The 22,332-nt window shown below is 38.5% G+C and overlaps 1 protein-coding gene across 1 annotated transcript in view; it reads left to right on the top strand.

The window, feature by feature from the left end:
• The first annotated feature begins 9,691 nt into the window (after positions 1 to 9,691).
• LONP1 (lon peptidase 1, mitochondrial) overlaps positions 9,692 to 22,332 on the top strand; it is an 843,750-nt gene continuing 831,109 nt past the window's right edge. Inside the window, exon 1 of the mRNA XM_044090626.1 lies at positions 9,692 to 10,274. Coding sequence (XP_043946561.1) covers positions 9,726 to 10,274 — 549 coding nt within the window. The 5' untranslated portion in view covers positions 9,692 to 9,725. The remainder of the gene's footprint in view (positions 10,275 to 22,332) is intronic.

Genomic DNA, 22,332 nt, shown 5'->3' with positions numbered 1-22,332 from the left:
AAGACAATCAATTTCCCTTTATTTTTATTTTATTTATTTATTTTATTTAACATTTGTTGACCGGGAATGTCCGACTAGGTTCCACAGAGCCTGTTTTCAGTGGAGGCCCGGGGAGAAATGCTCCAGATGCATGTCTTTGGAATGTGGGAGGAAACCGGAGTACCCGGAGGAAACCCATGCGAACACAGGGAGAACATGCAAACTCCACACAGAAGGCACCCCAGCCGAGAATCGAACCAGAGAACCTCTTGCTGTGAGGTGACAATGTTAACCACTGCACCACTGTGCCGCCCGTGCTTCCATGGAAACAAGAGGGACAGATACAGAAATGCTACTAAGCATACATTCATTTGCTAGAAAAAAGCCTTCATAATATTAAATATATTTTTTAATTTTCTTGCTTTCTCTTAAAACGTGTTACTAAATCAGTCTAAGGTCCTTAATCTAGTCATTCCCCCAAGCAAGAAAGAGTAACAAAACGCACATTATTTTTTCTTTTGCCATGCTCTTTTAACCAGTCTTTTTTTTTTCTTTTGCCTTTTTTTTAAATTGCAGTGCCTACATTTCTTAAACCTGCACAAGAAGAAAGAGAGAAGGGAGAAAGAAATGGAAAAATAACATCAACACCTATTTACAATACCCATTACACTTAAAATAACGGAGAAAATTTTACTTTATAGCATGTAAAGAAAATCATACACCACAAAAATAGTACTATTAAGAAAAATATTTTCTTTACTTACAGTTAACTTTCTCCCCTCTCTTCCTCTCCCAAAGCATTTTTCTGAACATTAATGACATGAAGTAGGGCATATACTTTAGAGTCCCCCACAAGTCCAACAAATTCTGAAAAAGTCTAATATTTCCGGATTTTTTTTTTCTGTCATCTTTCACAAATATAATTATTGCATTGTAACCCCACATTAAGTTACTGATTTTATTACTGTTCATCTCCAGCTCCCAAATCCTGTCTGTGCTTTATTTCCATCCTACTCCAGATTCTTCTAGTCAGCTCTCATGGTTGCTTCCTTCTCTCCAACATTTTCTGTTGAAACACTGGAAAAGGTTTCATAAGCACAGTCTTTCTGTGGTCTTTATTAGCAGAAAAACAAGAAGCAGAATCTACTTATGTTTCATAGTTCACATTTTTTTGGATAAACTTTTGTATTTCCTCCTTTGCATGTATTTTATCAAAAATAATTTTGTCTCTCCATGGAATAATACCTTGAAGACAACTGGGAACAGCAGTTTGACTCTCACACCTGTGTCTCAACATTCCCTAAATAGAGGAATGAATTTACACCACTTATGCTTGGTGTACAATGAGTAGTCATTCTCCACAAATACCCTGTTGTCTCCCACTTTTAGTATTTTGCCCTTCTGCCATAGTTTTGTCAGAATCAACTCCTTCTGCTGGTAGGATTGCATCTTTACTATTAAAGGTCTAGGCTGCTTTCTCATAGCCAGGTGTGGAGCATGCACACAATGAGCACATTCAACTAACAACTCCTGCTGTGGAATAAAAGTCTAGTTGCTTATTTGTGCTTCCATAAAATTAATGGAGTCTGTTCCTTCCAGATTCCCTGGTATAGCTGAAAATCTCAGGTTTTCCCTACTTGCTCTGTCCTCTAATTCTATTATCTTTTGAAACATCTCTTCCTGAGCAGTCTTATATTCAGCCAGCTTTTTCTTCATTTCAACCTCTGATTTTTGAAGCTTTATAACCTCATCTGAATACCTGTTTAATGCTTCTTCCATTTTTCCATCCTTTTGTTGTTTGTATTAATATACTCCATCAATGTTTCATTTATTTTAACCAGGTCTGCATGCAGTGTCTTATATCTTCCTGTAGGTTACCGGAAGTCATGTCTGGAGGTTGCATTGTTTTTTTGCTTAACAGCTGCAGAACTTTCCCCAACCAGTGTTTCTTCCTCACTTTTTGTAGCTGATTTTTCCAGGTGCTCCGTATTTCTTTTTTCCTGGCATCCAGGCAGTACATTTACTAGTCAGCTACTGAAATTTACCCATAAACACAAAAGTCTACTGGACTTGTCTTTTTAGTTTCTATTTTCCCACTGGGAGAGATAGAGTTAAGCTGTTACTCAATGTGCAGCCATCTTGGAAGTCTTTAAGCTTCAGCTTTGGTACAAGAGATGGTTCACGGTAATTTAGAGATGATTAACATAAATGAAACATTGAATGAGTTTATCAACTCAAATAACAAAAGGCTAGAAAGATAGAAGAAAATGGAAGCTTTAACTAGCTATTCAGATGACCTGATAAAACTGCAAAAATTAGAGGTTAAAGTGAAGAAAGTGCTGAGACTTCTCAAGAACAGGTGTTTCAAAAGTTAGAAACTAGAGCATGCAGTTCTGCATCAATAAATGTATTTGATCTTCCAGATGAAAATATTCTGAAGATAGCTGGATGCAGCAGCTTGAATCTCATAACTGCCTCTCAACCTTCCCTGATTACCGGAATAAATGTATTTCTCTTCTGCATGGTTTACAGTAAATAATCATTATCCATAAACACTCTACTGTCTCCAACTTTTAATACTTTACCTTTTTAGCACAGTTTTGTTAGGGTCAACTGTTTCAGCTGGTAGGTTTGCACTTTTACTAAAAAAAAACTCTTGGCTGCTTTCTCGTGGTTAGATTTGAAGCATACATATGGGATGCCCTTTCAATTAACAGTTCCTGCTGTGGAATACGAGTCCAATTGCTGATTTGAGCTTTAATAAAACTAATACAGTCTGTTCCTTCTAGTTTCTCTAGTACAGCAGAATATCTCAGATTTTCTCATGTTCTGTCCTCTAAGTCTACCATTTTTTGAAACATCTCTTCTTGAGCAGTTTCATACTCAGCCAGCCTTTTCTTCATTTTAACCTCTGATTTTTGCAGTTTTATCAGCTCATCAGAATATCTGTTTAATGCTTCTTCCATTTTTCCCAGTCTTTTGTTATTTGAGTTGATATATCCCTTCAGGGCTTTATTTATTTTAATCAGCTCTGAGCACATTTGACTTATTTTTTCCTCTAGATTACTGGAAGCCATAACTTGCACCAATGATGGAGCTTGAGCTGTTTTTCCCCCCACTGGATAGCTGCAAGATTCCTCCCAGTCAATGTTATCTATTCACTTTTTTCAAGTTGATTTTCTTTCAGGTTCTCTTAATTTCTTCTTTGCTGGCATCCAGGCAGTGTAATTATAAGCCAGTAATTGACTTTTATTCAAACTTAAAATATCATAGGGTTTTATTTTCTTGGTTTCTTTTCACACTATGAGAACTGAAATTAAGCTGCTGATCAATGTGTACCTGTCTTGGAAGTCCGAGGGAATGATTATTTTGAGATGGGACACATGATCTGAGTTGTCTAGACATAGTAAGACCTTATTAAATTTAATTCTGTTGGCTGCCAAAAATCTATTATCAGAAAATTTAAATCAAAGTCTAAACCAACTGTATTTGAAGTACTAAATATTATAAAATATTACACTAATCCAATATGCAGATAATTCTATGATAATCTCCTCTGGCAACAACCTGACAGACCTTCAAAAGCATTCACTTCTATTGAATCCTGGCTAAATGATGCACAACTTCTTCTCAACCCAAAAAAATCCAAACTCCTAATATTCTTATCCAAACCCTTAAATCAGGACTTTAATATTATCTCACAAAATAATAGCAAAACAGAACAAGTAAAATCATCAAAACTGCTAGGCATCACAATGGATGACAAACTATCCTTCAATAATTACATTCATAATGTAATCAAAAAAACCCACTTCAAACTTGGTAAACTATATAGGCATAAATATTTCACGAGCACACCCACAAAGTTAAAACTGGCCAACTCTCTTCTCCTTCCCACTCTTCTTTATGGTAGCCCTATTTTTACCAACGTATATACAACTCTTAAAACTAAATTACAGTCCTGCTACTATATAATAGCAAAGTTTGTCTGCAACATAACAACCCGAACACATCATTGCCTTCCATTACAAAATATTAACTGACTTGACTTCTCCCACTATCTACAATACACCCAATTAACACTTGCCCACAAACTACTATATAGCCCCAACTTTTACCCCTTTCTTCAGACCATCCTACACAAATACACCCCTGCATAAAATCTTAGGTCCTCAAGCAAACAGCTCCTAAGTATACTGGAGCCCAACAAACGTGATGGACAAAGACTTTACTCCTTCATTATCGCCAAAGCATGGAATTCCCTGCCTTCATCTATTACTCACATAGACACCTTAAAAGTTTTCAAAACTGGACTAAAATCCCATTACCTCAACAATCAAACATGCTCCTATAACAACTCTCATAAACCTCCTTAAACAGATCACTGTCTCCAATACTATTCCACATCAAATAATGTCTTTTAACGCACATACCTTGGCTTTTTGTTCATATTTCTTTTTTTCCATTTGCTTTTTTCTACACCTCTAGATCCTATGTTTCTACACACTACCTATTTCTGCTTTTGCAGCAGCTTTATAGAAAAATAGTGTCTGAAGATGTGAAACAAGTTTACATATGCCTGTATATGATTATAGTTTCCAAACTGTAAATACCTTAAAACCTCTGTAAATACTTAATATGTATGATGTTTACCTAAATTGATGACTGATGTGAAATTGTAATTGCAAATGTTGTTCCTTATGCTCTGTATATAACTGTTTACATTATGAAATTTGTTTTTGTAACCTTTCTTGGAGCTTTTCTCCCTGGGCCTTCATTGAAAATTGGTTTCTGACCCAGTGGACCTTCCCGGTTACCAAATGTCAATAAATAAATAAATAAATAAATGAATAAAAGAGATAAAAAAACTGTAAGAGTGATCCTTAGAAAATGGAAGGAGCAAATTATGTAGAAATAAACTGAAATTGTAGAAACAATGCATACAGAATAATGTTGAGGCAGAGGAAGAATGAGGTTTAAGGGAAGGCAGGAATTTAGAAATTTATGTTGTGTTGGATTGATGATAATTTGAAAGAGAGAAACAATATGTGATATACAATGTATGTAAATGGAAAAAAGTTAATATTTTTCTTTTCTGTTAATGTACGGTTCCTTATGTTTAAGTGATTTAAGTGATTTATTTTATTATTTATTTATTATTTATTATTTATTTATTGATTTATTTTAAGTGATTTATGTTTAAGTGATTTCTGTCAAAGTCCACTGTAGGATTTCTTTTTAATTATGCCAACTTGTTACATTCTCAGAAATCATGTTCCCAATTTATTTTTTCATTGTATTTTGTTTACGAGGAAAGTCGGTCTGGGCACAAGTGCCATTTGCAGAGGAGGCCCTGATAGAAAAGCTACACATAAAAAAAAAATTACAACGAATCATCATCATCATCATCTTTCGGCTCTTCCTGTTAGGGATCTCCACAGCGGATCATCTGTTTCTATTTATTTCTGTCCTCTGCATCTTGGTCTGTCACACCAACTACCTGCATGTCCTCTCTCACCACATCCATAAACCTTATCTTAGACCTTCCTCTTTTCCTATTACCTGGTAGCTTCATCCTTATCATCTTTTTCCCAATGTACTCTGCATCCCTCCTCAACACATGTCCAAACCAACGTAATCTTGCCTCTCTGGCTTTGTCTCCAAACCTTCCAACCTGGACTGACCCTCTAATATACTTATTACTAATCCTTTCCACCCCCGTCACATCCAGTGCCAATCTTAACATCTTTAACAATGCCACATCCAGCTCTAACTCCTGCCTTTTTGTCAATGCCACTGTCTCCAACCCATATAACATAGCTGGTCTCACTACCCTGTTGTAGACCTTCACTTTCACTCTTACTGGCACTCGTCTGTCACAAATCACTCCTGACACTCTTTTCCACCCACTCCATCCTGCCTATACTCTCTTCTTCACCTCTCTTCCACACTCACCATTACTCTGAACTATTGATCCCAAGTATTTAAACTAATCCACCTTCGCCACTCTCACTACAGATCACAATGTCATTTGCAAACATCATAGTCCATGTGGACTCCTGTCTGATCTCGTCTGTCAACCTGTCCATCACCATTGCAAATAAGAAAGGGCTCAGAGCTGATCCTTGATGTAATCCCACCTCCACCTTAAACGCATCTGTCACTCCCACCACAGACCTCACCGCTGTCACACTACCCTCGTACATATCCTGTACCACTCTTACATACTTCTCTGACACTCCTGACTTCCTCATACAATACCACAACTCCTCTCTAGGCACCCTGTCATATGCTTTCTCTAAGTCTACAAAAACACAATGCAACTCCTTCTGACCTTCTCTGTACTTCTCCATCAACACTCTCAGAGCAAACATCGCATCTGTAGTGTTCTTTCCCGGCATGAAACCATACTGCTGATCACTAATCATCACTTCCCTTCTTAACCTAGCTTCCACTACTCTTTCCCATAACTTCATGCTGTGTCTGATCAGTTTAATCCCTCTGTAGTTACTACAGCTCTGCACATCACCCTTATTCTTAAAAATTGGTACCAAAACACTTTTTCCTCCTTTCCTCAGGCATCCTCTCACTTTCCAAAATTTCATTAAACAATCCATTTAATAATTCCACTGCCATTTCACCTAAACACCTCCATGCTTCCACAGGTATGTCATCTGGACCAACAGCCTTTCCATTGTTCATCTACTTCATAGCTATCCCTACTTCCTCCTTGATAATCCATTGCACTTCATGATTCACTATCCCCACATCATCCAACCTTCTCTCCCTCTCATTCTCTTCATTCATCAAACCCTCAAAGTACTCTTTCCATCTGCTCAACATTCTCTCCTGGCTTGTAAGTATGTTTCCCTCATTATCCTTTATCACCTTTACCTGCTGCACATCTTTACTAGCTTGGTCCCTCTGTCTAGCCAATCGGTACAGGTCCTTTTCTCCCTCCTTTGTGTACAACCTTTGATACAACTCTTCATACGCCTTATCCTTAGCCTTTGCCACCTCTCTCTTTGCCATGCACCTCATCTCCTTATACTCCTGTCTACTTTCTTCATCTCTCTGACAATCCCACTTCTTCGCCCACCTCTTTCTCCGTATACTCTCCTGTACTTCCTCATTCCACCACCATGTCTCCTTGTCGTCCTTCCTCTGTCCAGATGTCATACCAAGCACCTTTCTAGCTGTCTGCCTTACTAGCTCTGCTGTAGTTTACCCAGCTATTTGGTAACTCTTCACTGCCACCCAGTGCCTGTCTTAACTCTTCCCTGAACTCCACCTCACAATCACCCTTTTTCAGTTTCCACTATTTGATCCTTGGTGCTGTCCTCAATCAATAACAATAAGAATCAAATATTTTAAAACACTATTTTTAAGATAATGTTGAGACACAAGAGTAAAAACATTTATTCATTTATCACACAATTAGTAGTCATATTATAGTACTTACAACAAAGACATTTTAACGTACAATAGCTGGAGAAACAAAATTAATGATATTGCACAAATATTGACTATGTATTTTAGTATAATTGAGGTTCTTCCCTATTACATCTTCAATATTAATTGTCAGCATGAGGAAAAATCTTCTGAAACATACTTGGTGTATAAAAATATCACTGCAAACTCCTCCATGCAAAAATGCTAACCTGCTTACCATTTTCCTTTGTAATTTGCCTTTCTAGTCTTTTTTTCCAGTCTTTTATAATCCCTGACTGATTCTTATAGTTAAAATGCAATATTGTATATGACTTACTAGTATCTGTTTTTAACATATTTTGTTCTAGACTTGACTAAAAAATCTACAAGAGTTTGTCTTTCACTTTGGACTCCCATAACACTTTCTTTTTGCCTGTACCGTTACCAGTCACTGATAGCGAATGTCATCTCCAGCTTACTGTCTAAACTACTGCTTAGCCTCATCTCACTCTGTTAACTTTCCCTTTTTACTTATTGGATCATAATACCTTGGTTCCTTTGTTAATTTTCTCCAGTAAATTCCAGTCCCGTCTTGTGTATTTTCTATACTCCCACACGCAGATATTCCTTTTGGTAAAATCTCATTCTCCATTCCTGCACTGGTTTAGTTCTTACAATACTTTATGAACATATTATTATGTATGCTTGTTATTATTCTTCTTTATCATGACTTGCATCCAAATTCCAAGTTTCTTGGATTCCCTCATTCATCATTATTCTTTTGTACTTTCATTTTTAATCTTCTGCTTGAGCAGAAGCAGGCGGCTCCAGTCTTTTTTTTTTTTTTTGGGGGGGGGGGGGGGGGGAGTTTTACTATCATTGTCATTATCATGCGCCGGAACCAAGTCTTAACTGCATAGAGGTAAAATGCCTCTTTAAATTAGGGAATCCTAAACGACCATGTTCTATGGGGGAATGAGCTTATCCCACCTAACTCATGCTCTCTTCCCTTCTAGATAAATTCTTTCAATTCTTTCCTAGTTGCCAACCACATCCACAACTTCTCCTCTGGTTGATAAAAATATGCCTGATTTTTATATAAGACTAAATGTACTAAAAACATTGTCACTGTTTGCATCTTATCCATACTCATAATCAAGAGCTTCAGGTTTCTTAATGTTTTATTTTCTGCTTAGTCTCTTTCCATATATCCTTAGCTGCTATAACAGAATCGGTTTTAATCCTTACTCATGAAGACTTCATCTTACCATGTTCTCGAATGCATGGGTATTGATGAACCAATTTAGTGTGGCTGCACAGTTTACTGCGTACCTTTTCTTTTACTTTCATTTAGTTTATATCACATTTTTTTATTTTTTATTATTCATTTTATTATATTTGTTAACCAGCTAAGTGAACTGGTCTATAGTCCCTTTGTAAATCCTGCAAGGGTTAAATAGTTACCAAAGTATAATTAATAAGACCACTGGTAAATTGTCTCAGTTGTGCACATATAATATAAGCATGCAAGGCATAGCTCCCAACTGTCCTGAGTTACACCTTGTATTTTTGGCTTGTTTCTCAGAAAATTGTGGTTTTCTGGGAAAGTAATGGTGAATCACTGAAGACTAAAGTCAGAAAATAATAGCAGACATTTGAGTTTCAGACTTCATATCCTTCAGAAAACTCATGCTAATGTAAAACCTGGTATTCTATCAACTTTCTGAGTTTATATGTGCAATATTTAAAATGGTGTCCCTGTTTTTGGTTCTTTTCCACCCCCCCCCCCCCAGTTACTTGTGGCTTTGTCCAGATTTCTTGATCTAAGAGGTTGAAAGGTATGGTGCAATGATCAAAGACATTGCTAAGCACAGGTATTGCACTCAAATCTGTTTTTTTTTTTTTTTTTTTTTTTTTTTTTTTTTTTTTACTTAACTTCTCTTGAAAACCTTATGGATCAAAAATCGTAGCATGCCTAGAACTGTATAAACTAGTGTCTACTGTACAGAGATGTAATGAGCAAGTTCAGGTGATAGGACTACTCTAAAAATAGTCTTTTTCTATACAAATGACACCAGTCAAACTGTGTTCATTTTCACCAGTTCATTTTCACCATTGCACCAGTCAGTCACAATCTCACAGAACACCCAGCTTACATTTTGCAATAACCAGCCCATCCCGTTATGGGGCGGCTCGAGTTTTTTTTTTTTTTTTTTTTTTTTTTTTGTGTGGTGGGCGGAGTTTTACTATCATTATCATTATTATGCGCCGGAACCAGGTGGTTTGTCTGTGTTGAAGTCAAGACAAGGATCGAAATGTCTACCTGTATGAGGTTTTTAGGGTCCCGCAGATTTAAAGACGGAATTTATTTATTCAGATCCAATTATCTGGTTCCGAATAGAGAAGCAAGGACGTGCAGAAACAGTATTGCATGTAATAGCACGTTGCCATTAAAAGGAAGAACTCATTCAACTGGTAGCTCATGTGTAAGTTCAGTGTTGTGCAATGTGAACTCTGGGCAGGCTGTGGCAAGGACGACGCATTTAAATCCGTGGCGAAGAACTGATGCCTGTTGTACCAGTTTTGTGGGATCTTTTGGGAAACAGCTGTCCTGGCAGCAGAGAAGGTATCTACAAGACTCGGGAGACAGGAGTGATGGGAGCAGTACTTACATGGGGGATGATGGTGTGGAAAGTGGCGGTAGTGGTGCAGATGAAGGTGGGGATGGAGGTGAAGGAGTAGCTTATACTGCCCCTGCGATGACTGCCCTTGCCCCGATGATGGTACCTGAAGTGTTTCCCAGGCTTCCATTGATTGCTGTCTCCAGGAATCCAGTTTTTCCAAGATTCATGAAAATAATCGAGGTGAGCTCAGGATTTACAGTATAACTTTAAGGAATGGGGGATTATTTTATTTAAAACTCATCATTATATCATTTATCAGTCTTGTGCAGCTACATTATGTCTTTCTGTTAGCGATCACCGTTTTGTAAAAAATATAAAGGTTGACTGCACTGTGTTTATAGTTCTTTGAAGTGATTGGAGTTAGTGTAAATCATTTTTATTTTCACGTGATGTGTAAATAAATATTTAAATCCAGTACTTTTCCTGTGGCTGTTTTAGTCATTTTACTAATCTGATAATCTGATGCAACTCCGTGAAACGCAACGTGGTATGACCTTTTCTGACGTACATTTTGTAATTGTGTGTGTGGTGTGTACATACCTCTCAGTTGTCCAGAATTTTGTAGAATGCCTTGATTTATGCCTCAAATTTGTGGTTTGTTCCTCATCAAACGTATCATTTTCTGCCAAATTATGAGGATTGAAGTCACAGAATAATGATTTGAGTTTCTCCGAAAATGTATGTTAACAAAAAATCTAATAACATTAAAACAATGTTTAAAATCTCTCGCTGATTTGATACCCACAGCACTTTTTAGCTTTGTCCAAAAGGATCTTTCAAATGGGTTGAGAGGTTTGTGTGTATAGTTGTCAGAGAATTTGATGGAGTGTTTTAAGTTGTTTCATTAATAGTTCGTTAGTGAGTTGCACCATATTTTATTAGTATTCTTGAATAGGAAAATCTGAAAAAAAAACTGCTAAGGAGGTGACTATTCTATGAGAATCTGTTCAGAATACATTGCAGGTATGACTGAAAGTGTGCTTTTGTGATCCGATCCTACTTTATAGTGGTTTGGCAGTGACAGATGTTATTTGCGTCTTTGTGTGAATGGTATTTTTGGATGGCAGCAGCACGCTTCTCAGTGCCACATACATGATTATTGAAGGTGTTCCGTCTTCCTACATCAATGTTCTAAGAACTAAGCCATCACAGGAATGAAGAAAGGAATTTTTTTCAAGTAGGAGTGCAGAAAATAGACAAGAGAAGGTTTGGAGAAAACTGGCAAAGGAACCAAGGTATTTGATGCAAATAGCTAGAGAGGGAAAGGTAATACAGTGAGATGAGGCCAAAAAAAAGTTTTGACTGCAGGTTAGAGATGGTCTTCCCTACCAGGGATTGATATCAAAGTACAGGAAAAGAGAAAGGGATAAGGGAGTTCTAAGTGAAAGACTTGCCCTGGTGGAGTTTTTAGTCAAATCTAGAATAGAAGTTGCCATTAAAAATGGGGTAATTAGTAGGGCATGTAAAATATTGCATGATAACTTTAAGATTCAATCAGGTGGGGTTAGAAAAGATTTGGAAGAGGGACTGGAAAAGCAATTTACAGGGAACAATGGGAGGACATACATATGACATCTAAATGTGCAACAAAGTGTAGAATATTTAAGATTTTTGCTTAGAAATGCTTGCATAGTTATTTTTATACCCTAAGCAGACTTCAAAGTATATTTTCTCAGGTAGATAGCAAATGCTGGAGGTCTGATGGGGAAGAAAGAGTTACCTGTGCTGTGTCAGAAATATTGGACGAGCAAATGGCTGTAACTAAGGAAATTATTCTTTTGAGGTGGGGCATAGGATCAGAATTGTCCAGACGTAGCAAGGCATTATTAAGTTTAATTCTTTTGGCTGCCAAAAAACAATTACTAAAAAGTGGAAATCAAAATCTAAACCAACTGTACTTCAAGTATTGAATCTTGTAAAAGAGATACAGGAACTGAAATTGAGATCTTAAAAAAAAGAAAGGAGTAAATTGCATAGCAATAATTGGCATTTGAAGTAACAGTTCATGCAGAATAATGTTCAGGAAGAAGAGTGGGGTTTAAGGGAAGGCAGGAATTGAGCAGTTTATGTAATGTTGGAGTGAAGGGCAGATCTTATAATGAAGAAAATGTGTGTAATATATGTAAATGGAAGTACTAGTATAAAACGTGTGTAATGTATGTCACTGGAAGAAGTATTCGTATAAAATGTGTGTAATGTATGTAAATGGAAGAAGCATTAGTGTAAAACAGGGCAGATCTTATAATGAAGAGAATGTGTGTAATATATGTAAATGGAAGTACTAGTATAAAACGTGTGTAATGTATGTCACTGGAAGAAGTATTCGTATAAAATGTGTGTAATGTATGTAAATGGAAGAAGCATTAGTGTAAAACAGGGCAGATCTTATAATGAAGAAAATGTGTGTAATATATGTAAATGGAAGTACTAGTATAAAACGTGTGTAATGTATGTCACTGGAAGAAGTATTCATATAAAATGTGTGTAATGTATGTAAATGGAAGAAGTATTAGTATAAATTTATTTATTTACATTTTGTTTACTGGGAAATTCCGACTGGACACAGGTCCTTTTTCAACGGATGCTCAGAGTGAAAAGCTCCACATCATGTACATGATAAATGTACATCTCAAAACTACAAATTAACAAAAGCAAAAATGTAAACATTGTTTGTGTCTACATTCCCCCAGGGAGGAACACAGAAACCTTAGAAGACTTCTTATATTGGTTATCCAATAACCACCCCCAAGAAACAATTGTTCTTGGGGATTTCAACATTGACTGGAACACTTACTCTTGTGAAACCCACAGCCCACACAAACCTCTATGGATTTACTGAAATCATAACCTCCTCCACCAGGACAGGAAAACCCAGTAACAAGGAAAGTACCATAGACTGGATACTCGTCAATACCCATCTTCAATCTTATAAATCAGGCACTTTGCCTGATGACCTAAGTGACCACTGTCTCGCCTATGTAATCAAGCTCAAAGTAGACTGCTCCTACCAACCCACCTATAGAACATTAAGAAACAACAAGAATTTTATTCTCACCAAGTTTCAAAATGAACTTAAGGCATGCAACTGGTCAGTACTTAAAAGTCTCCCCGTAGATGAAGCAGTAGCATACTTTAACACCAAAATTCCTTGCTATTCTTAACTCCCATGCTCCCAGCCTCTCTATTAGAACTAAAGTTAATATTGCACCATGGCTTTCTAAAGATACCAAAACCAAAGTTTCACTCAGAAACAAAGCATGGGCCACCTACCGAAAACAAAAGCCCCACTTGATCAACTAAGATTCAGACAGCTAAGGAATGATACCAAAAAATCCATAACCTTAGACAAAAAGAACCACTGCTACCATCTACTGCAAAAACACCAAAACAAACCTCAAAAGTTCTGGGCAGAAATAAATGAACTACTCCACCCAGGCCAAACCGCCACTCCACCCCCCCCCCCCTCTCAACTTCCCAACAAAAATCCCCAGTAGACATTGCTAATAACTTCAACAGCTTCTTCACAGAGACTATCCAGTCTCTAGCCAGCCAACTCTGTCCCAGTGGCTCTAATTCTAATGTAGCCGCACCCAGTACCCAGACATACTTTACCTTCCAACCTGTTCCTACTCAACTTATTCATGCCCTACTTAAAAAAACTAAGACCCACCACCCTGGCTGCCAACCTCCTCCCAGCAGACTATCTACAAAAGGCTGCTGACACCATAGCCTACCCAATCTCTATCTTGATCAACAGAGCTATAGCTGAAGCTACTGTACCCACTGTATGGAAAATCTCCCATGTCATACCTCTCCATAAATGAGGTAGTTCCACTGAACTGTCAAACTTTAGACCCATAGCTATTCTGTCACCTCTAGCTAAAATTATGAAGAAGTGTGTACACATACAGCTCATGCACTACCTCACACAGAACAAGCTGTTGTCCCACTTTCAGCATGGCTTTAAGCCACACCACAGTACTACTTCTGCCCTCCTCTCTTTCTTTAACGTCATTAACCACAATCGCAATAATAACAAACTATCATCAGCACTCTTTCTAGATCTAGCCAAGGCTTTTGACATGGTTGACCACAAAATGCTTATAAATACCTTGAAGACCTTCTCCATAAACAACCATGCATGCCAGTGGTTTCAATCCTACCTGCAGGGCAGGTAACAGGCAGTCCTATGGCTGGAAAAACTATCATCTTGCCTACCCATCACATTAGGAGTCCCCCAGGGCTCGATACTAGGACCCCTTCTTTTCTTCAACTTTATCAAAGACCTTCATTCAGTCATCCCAGATGCCACCTGCATTCAATATGCGGATGACTCAACCTTGATTTGCTCTGACACCTCACCAGCTGCTTTATTCACATTAACCCAAATTACCTTCAGTATGGTGGAAAAATGGCTCTCCAATCAACATCTAATCCTAAACCCCAACAAAACTAAGTTGCTCCTCTTCTCCCCCACATGCAGGACCCCCCTGCCAGCCTTCAACATAGTTGCTAACAATGGCACTATCATCTCCCCAGAAGCCCAAACTAAACCTCTGGATATCATAGTTGATAAACTGAAGTTTGATGCGCATATCAATCAAACTGTCAGAACCATTAATAAAAAAACTTGGCTGTTTTTACAGAATCAAACCTTTCCTTACCCCACTTGCTGGAACTGCAATTGCCCATTCCCATCTGCTATCAACTCTTCTCTATGCCTCACCTCTATTCTCTAACTTAAAACTGATATTAATAAACCATCATCCTGCTATAACCACATTGCCAGATTTGCTAATGGCACAGCCTACCGGACACACCACTGTCACAACCTAAATCTCTTAGGATGGCTTGAACTGCCAAGCCTACTACAGTTCAACCAGCTAATAGTGGCACATAAAGTCCTTTACCAACCAGAAAATACACCTGCACTAAAAAATTTTATCAGCCACTGCGATCATCCACTAGACTCCTAGTTCAAACATACAAATCCAACTACTCAGCTGGAGACTCTCTGTTTGCCAACTCTGTCGGAAAAATATGGAACAGACTCCCAGCTGACTTGACCCTAGAACCCTCACTAACTCGATTCAAAAACAAACTCAAGAAATACTTCAAAACTCATTGGTTATGTCCTTTCAATAACCCTGACTAGTGACCTCTACATCTCTTAGGTGCTTTACCTTCAACTACTTCTAACTTTTTTCTACCACTCCATTTCAGGAAGGGTCAATTGTATAACTGCTGCTCAGTGTATCTTAAACCTGAATGTAATGTTATGCACGTTTAACTTTGAAAATAATGTTATGTTTTGTAAAGTGTTTTATAATAAGTACTATATGTGCTAAATGAATCCGCGGCATTGTCGCCTCACAGCAAGACATTGTCCCGTTCGATTCTCAGCTAGAGTGTCCTCTGTGGAGACGTGTGAATGGGCGTACCTTTGTTGAAGGGTGTGCGTTAGGGCCGGCAACTCAGCACGTAAAAATCAACTGCCAATCATTAGCGGACCGGAGTTCCGCTGTGGCGACCCCTAACCGGGAAAAGCCGAAAGACACAACAACTGTATGTGCTAAATGCTGGTATTGCTTATGACTGTAATCTGCCTGAAACTAGCATTTACTAAATGTTCAATGTGTATTATTATCCTTGGAGCTTTTCTCCCTGTGCCTCCGCTGAAAATGGACATGTATCCAGTCAGACTATCCCGGTCAACAAATGTAAAATAAAATAAATAAATAAAATAAATAGAGATACAAAGTTGCAGCACTAGTAAACAACATTGCAGGTCATTGGCTTTAATACAATAGCAAGATACTGATTGTCAACAGTATATACAGTAAATGTTGCAAGTTAAGATAGTTTCTTGTTGTTTATAATATTAATAAAGTTGTCAGACGATGTTAAAGTATGTAAAAACAACTAGCTATTTCTGACTGTGGTTAGTAGTGGCGGTAGTATAGTTGGGTTACATTGTATGTATAAAATGCGTGTAACGTATGTCGGTGGAAAAAGTATAAGTATAAAATGTGTGTAATGTATGTAAATGGAAGAAGTATTAGTGTAAAACGTGTATAATGTATGTCAGTGGAAGAAGCATTAGTGTAAAACGAGTGTAATGTATGTCAATGGAAGAAGCATTTAGTGTAAAACGTAAGTAATGTATTTAAATGGAGGAAGCATTAGTGTAAAACGTGTGTAATGTATTTAAATGGAAGAAGCATTAGTGTAAAACGAGTGTAAAGTATGTCAGTGGAAGAAGCATTAGTGTAAAACGAGTGTAATGTATGTCAGTGGAAGAAGCATTAGTGTAAAACGAGTGTAATGTATGTCAGTGGAAGAAGTGTTAGTGTAAAAGGAGTGTAATGTATGTCAGTGGAAGAAGCGTTAGTGTAAAACCAGTGTAATGTATGTCAGTGGAAGAAGCGTTAGTGTAAAACCAGTGTAATGTATGTCAGTGGAAGAAGCGTTAGTGTAAAACCAGTGTAATGTATGTCAGTGGAAGAAGCGTTAGTGTAAAACCAGTGTAATGTATGTCAGTGGAAGAAGCGTTAGTGTAAAACCAGTGTAATGTATGTCAGTGGAAGAAGCGTTAGTGTAAAACCAGTGTAATGTATGTCAGTGGAAGAAGCGTTAGTGTAAAACCAGTGTAATGTATGTCAGTGGAAGAAGCGTTAGTGTAAAACCAGTGTAATGTATGTCAGTGGAAGAAGCGTTAGTGTAAAACCAGTGTAATGTATGTCAGTGGAAGAAGCGTTAGTGTAAAACCAGTGTAATGTATGTCAGTGGAAGAAGCGTTAGTGTAAAACCAGTGTAATGTATGTCAGTGGAAGAAGCGTTAGTGTAAAACCAGTGTAATGTATGTCAGTGGAAGAAGCGTTAGTGTAAAACCAGTGTAATGTATGTCAGTGGAAGAAGCGTTAGTGTAAAACCAGTGTAATGTATGTCAGTGGAAGAAGCGTTAGTGTAAAACCAGTGTAATGTATGTCAGTGGAAGAAGCGTTAGTGTAAAACCAGTGTAATGTATGTCAGTGGAAGAAGCGTTAGTGTAAAACCAGTGTAATGTATGTCAGTGGAAGAAGCGTTAGTGTAAAACCAGTGTAATGTATGTCAGTGGAAGAAGCGTTAGTGCAAAACCAGTGTAATGTATGTCAGTGGAAGAAGCGTTAGTGCAAAACCAGTGTAATGTATGTCAGTGGAAGAAGCGTTAGTGCAAAACCAGTGTAATGTATGTCAGTGGAAGAAGCGTTAGTGCAAAACCAGTGTAATGTATGTCAGTGGAAGAAGCGTTAGTGCAAAACCAGTGTAATGTATGTCAGTGGAAGAAGCGTTAGTGCAAAACCAGTGTAATGTATGTCAGTGGAAGAAGCGTTAGTGCAAAACCAGTGTAATGTATGTCAGTGGAAGAAGCGTTAGTGCAAAACCAGTGTAATGTATGTCAGTGGAAGAAGCGTTAGTGCAAAACCAGTGTAATGTATGTCAGTGGAAGAAGCGTTAGTGCAAAACCAGTGTAATGTATGTCAGTGGAAGAAGCGTTAGTGCAAAACCAGTGTAATGTATGTCAGTGGAAGAAGCGTTAGTGCAAAACCAGTGTAATGTATGTCAGTGGAAGAAGCGTTAGTGCAAAACCAGTGTAATGTATGTCAGTGGAAGAAGCGTTAGTGCAAAACCAGTGTAATGTATGTCAGTGGAAGAAGCGTTAGTGCAAAACCAGTGTAATGTATGTCAGTGGAAGAAGCGTTAGTGCAAAACCAGTGTAATGTATGTCAGTGGAAGAAGCGTTAGTGCAAAACCAGTGTAATGTATGTCAGTGGAAGAAGCGTTAGTGCAAAACCAGTGTAATGTATGTCAGTGGAAGAAGCGTTAGTGCAAAACCAGTGTAATGTATGTCAGTGGAAGAAGCGTTAGTGCAAAACCAGTGTAATGTATGTCAGTGGAAGAAGCGTTAGTGCAAAACCAGTGTAATGTATGTCAGTGGAAGAAGCGTTAGTGCAAAACCAGTGTAATGTATGTCAGTGGAAGAAGCGTTAGTGCAAAACCAGTGTAATGTATGTCAGTGGAAGAAGCGTTAGTGCAAAACCAGTGTAATGTATGTCAGTGGAAGAAGCGTTAGTGCAAAACCAGTGTAATGTATGTCAGTGGAAGAAGCGTTAGTGCAAAACCAGTGTAATGTATGTCAGTGGAAGAAGCGTTAGTGCAAAACCAGTGTAATGTATGTCAGTGGAAGAAGCGTTAGTGCAAAACCAGTGTAATGTATGTCAGTGGAAGAAGCGTTAGTGCAAAACCAGTGTAATGTATGTCAGTGGAAGAAGCGTTAGTGCAAAACCAGTGTAATGTATGTCAGTGGAAGAAGCGTTAGTGCAAAACCAGTGTAATGTATGTCAGTGGAAGAAGCGTTAGTGCAAAACCAGTGTAATGTATGTCAGTGGAAGAAGCGTTAGTGCAAAACCAGTGTAATGTATGTCAGTGGAAGAAGCGTTAGTGCAAAACCAGTGTAATGTATGTCAGTGGAAGAAGCGTTAGTGCAAAACCAGTGTAATGTATGTCAGTGGAAGAAGCGTTAGTGTAAAACCAGTGTAATGTATGTCAGTGGAAGAAGCGTTAGTGTAAAACCAGTGTAATGTATGTCAGTGGAAGAAGCATTAGTGTAAAACCAGTGTAATGTATGCCAGTGGAAGAAGCATTAGTGTAAAACTACAACAAAGCTAGTAAGGGAGACTGCTAGAAAGGTGCTTGGGATGATATCTGGACAGAGGAGGGATGACAAGGAGACATGGTGGTGGAATGAGGAAGTACAGGAGAGTATACAGAGAAAGAAGTTGGCAAAGAAGAAGTGGGATTGTCAGAGAGATGAAGAAAGTAGACAGGAGTATAAGGAGATGAGGTGCATGGCAAAGAGAGAGGTGGCGAAGGCTAAGGATAAGACATATGAAGAGCTGTATGAAAGGTTGGACACTGAGGGAGAAAATGACCTGTACCGATTGGCTAGACAGAGGGACCGAGCTAGGAAAGATATGCAGCAGGTAAAGGTGATAAAGGATAATGAGGGAAATGTACTCACAAGCGAAGAGAGTGTGTTGAGAAGATGGAAAGAGTACTTTGAGGGGTTGATGAATGAACAGAATGAGAGGGAGTGAAGGTTGGATGATGTGGGGATAGTGAATCAGGAAGTGCAGTAGATTAGCAAGGAGGAAGTAAGGATAGCTATGAAGAGGATGAAGAATGGAAAGGCTGTTGGTCCAGATGACATACCTGTGGGAGCTTGGAGGTGTTTAGGAGAAATGACAGTGGAATTTTAACCAGATTGTTTAACGAAATCTTGGAAAGTGAGAAGGATGCCTGAGGAGTGGATAAAGTGTTTTGGTACCGATTTTTAAGAATAAGGGTAATGTGCAGAGCTGTAGTAACTACAGAGGGATAAAACTGATCAGTCACAGCATGAAATTATGGGAAAGAGTAGTGGAAGCTAGGTTAAGAAGGGAGGTGATTAGTGATCAGTAGTATGGTTTCATGCCAGGAAAGAGCACTGCAGATGCAATGTTTGCTCTGAGACTGTTGATGGAGAAATATAGGGAAAGTCAGAAGGAGTTGTATTGTGTCTTTGTGGACTTAGAGAAAGCATATGACAGGGTGCCTAGAGGGGAGTTGTGGTAGTCGGGAGTGGCAGAGAAGTATGTAAGAGTAGCACAGGATATGTACAATGGTAGTGTGACAGCGGTGAGATCTGCAGTGGGAGTGACAGATGCGTTTAAGGTGGAGGTGGGATTACATCAAGGATCAGCTATGAGCCCTTTCTTATTTGCAATGGTGATGGACAGGTTGACAGACGAGATCAGACAGGAGGCCCCATGAACTATGATGTTTGCAGATGAGATTGTGATATGTAGTGAGAGTAGGGAACAGGTGGAGGAGACCATGGAGAGATAGAGATATACCCCAGAGAGAGGAGGAATGAAGGTCAGCAGGACTAAGACAGAATATGTGTGTGTGAATGAGAGGAAGGATAGAGGAATGGTGAGGATGCAGGGAGTAGAGTTGGCGAAGGTGGCTGAGTTTAAATACTTGGGATCAGCAGTTCAGAGTAATGGCAAATGTGGAAGAGAGGTGAAGAAGAGAGTACAGGCAGGGTGGAGTGGGTGGAGAAGAGTGTCAGGATTGATTTGTGACAGACGAGTACCAGTAAGAGGGAAAGGGAAGGTCTACAAAAGGGTAGTGAGACCAGCTATGTTATATGGGTTGGAGACAGTGGCACTGACAAAAAGGCAGGAGTCAGAGCTGGCTGTTGCAGAGTTAAAGATGTTAAGATTTGCAGTGGGTGTGACGAGGGTAGACAGGATTAGGAATAAGTATATTAGAGGGTCAGCCCAGGTTGGACAGTTTGGAGACAAAGGCAGAGAGGCGAGATTGCATTGGTTTGGACATGTGCTGAGGAGAGATGCTGAGTATATTGGGAAAAAGATGCTAAGGATGAAGCTACCAGGTAACAGGAAAAGAGAAAGGCCTAAGATAAGGTTTATGGATGTGGTGAGAGAGGACATGCAGGTGGTTGGTGTGACAGAGCAAGATGCAGAGGACAGGAAAAAATGGAAACAGGTGATCCGCTGTGGCGACCCCTAACCGGGAAAAGCTGAAAGAAGATTAGTGTAAAATGTGTGTAATGTATGTCAATGGAAGAAGCATTAGTGTAAAATGTGTGTAATGTATGTCAATGGAAGAAGTATTAGTGTAAAATGTGTGTAATGTATGTCAATGGAAGAAGCATTAGTGTAAAACGTATGTAATGTATGTAAATGGAAGAATCATTAGTATAAAATGCTCGTAATGTATATAAATGGAAGATGCATTAGTATAAAATGTGCATAATGTATGTAAATGGAAGACGCTTTAATATACAGTGGATATAAAAAGCGTACACACACCCCTGTTAAAATGCCAGTTTTGTGTGATATAAAAAATGAGACCACAATAAATTATTTCAAAACTTTTTTCCCACCTTTAATGTGACCTATAACCTGTACAATTCAATTGAAAAACAAATCTGTCTGGGGAAAAAAATATTAAAAATAAAAAAACGTACAATATGCTGGTTGCATAAGTGTGCACGCCCTTAAACTAATACTTTGTTGCATGTGCACACCCTTAAACCAATACTTTGTTGCGTGTGCACACCCTTAAACTAATACTTTGTTGTGTGTGCACACCCTTAAACTAATACTTTGTTGAAGCACCTTTTGATTTCATTACAGCATTCAATCTTCTTTAGTACACAGCTGCCATCAATTAAAGACACTCTGATTAACCCCAAATAAAGTTCCCCAAATAAAGTTCAGCTGTCCTAGTAGATTTTCCTGGCATGTACTCAGTTGTCTGCTACAGCAAAAGCCATGGTTCTCAGAGAACTTACAAAGCATCAAAGGGATCTCATTGTTGAAAGGTATCAGTCAGGAGAAGGGTACAAAAAAATTTCCACAGCATTGAATATACCGTGGAACACAGTGAAGACAGTCATCAAAAAGTGGAGAAAATATGGAACCGTGATGTTGCAAAGAACTAAACGTCCCTCCAAAATTGATGAAAAGGCAAGACGAAAACTGGTCAGGGAGGCTGCCTATAGACCTACAGCAACACTGACAGAGCTGCAGGAATTTTCTGACAAGTCCTGGTTATGTACTACATGTGACCGCAATCTCCCATATCCTCCATATGTCTGGACTATGGGGTAGGGTTGCAAGACGGAAGCCTTTTCTTACACAGAAAAACATCCAGGCTCAGCTAAAATTTGCAAAAAAAAAAAAAAGGTACCTGATGATGACTGTTTGGAAGTGACAAATAATTTCAAAGCCGATACACTAGACCTCAGGCTATTTTAGCTCAAGTGTTAGAGTCCTAACAAAGATATGCACAGACAGTGACTCAACAACTCAAGTAGGAGTTTGGCTGCAAGGTTTATTGGAAGTGATCTTTGAGAAGAGTCACTGAGCTGACCTCTTGGGATTCCAGTAGTGGACCTGCATTCCTTGACCTGAGTTAACTGCATACTTTGTAAAGTTATTTGCAGGTATTACAGCTACAGCTGGTAGGTCATATTCGTCACAAATTGTGATTTTCTGATTAGGAGACCTGTGCTGGCTTCCACTACTCTGTAGTATTCGTGAATAAATATAGTTTTGAAGTATGTTTCCCATTTTGATATAGTTTGTAATTGGGAGTTGGGATTTTCATACAGGCTGTAGGGGTG

This window comes from Protopterus annectens, chromosome 13.part0, assembly GCF_019279795.1.
Source record: "Protopterus annectens isolate FY-2018-M chromosome 13.part0, PAN1.0, whole genome shotgun sequence".
NCBI lineage: Eukaryota > Metazoa > Chordata > Ceratodontiformes > Protopteridae > Protopterus > Protopterus annectens.
Note: the sequence above shows the minus strand (reverse complement) of the source record. Positions and strands in the feature narration are given on the sequence as shown.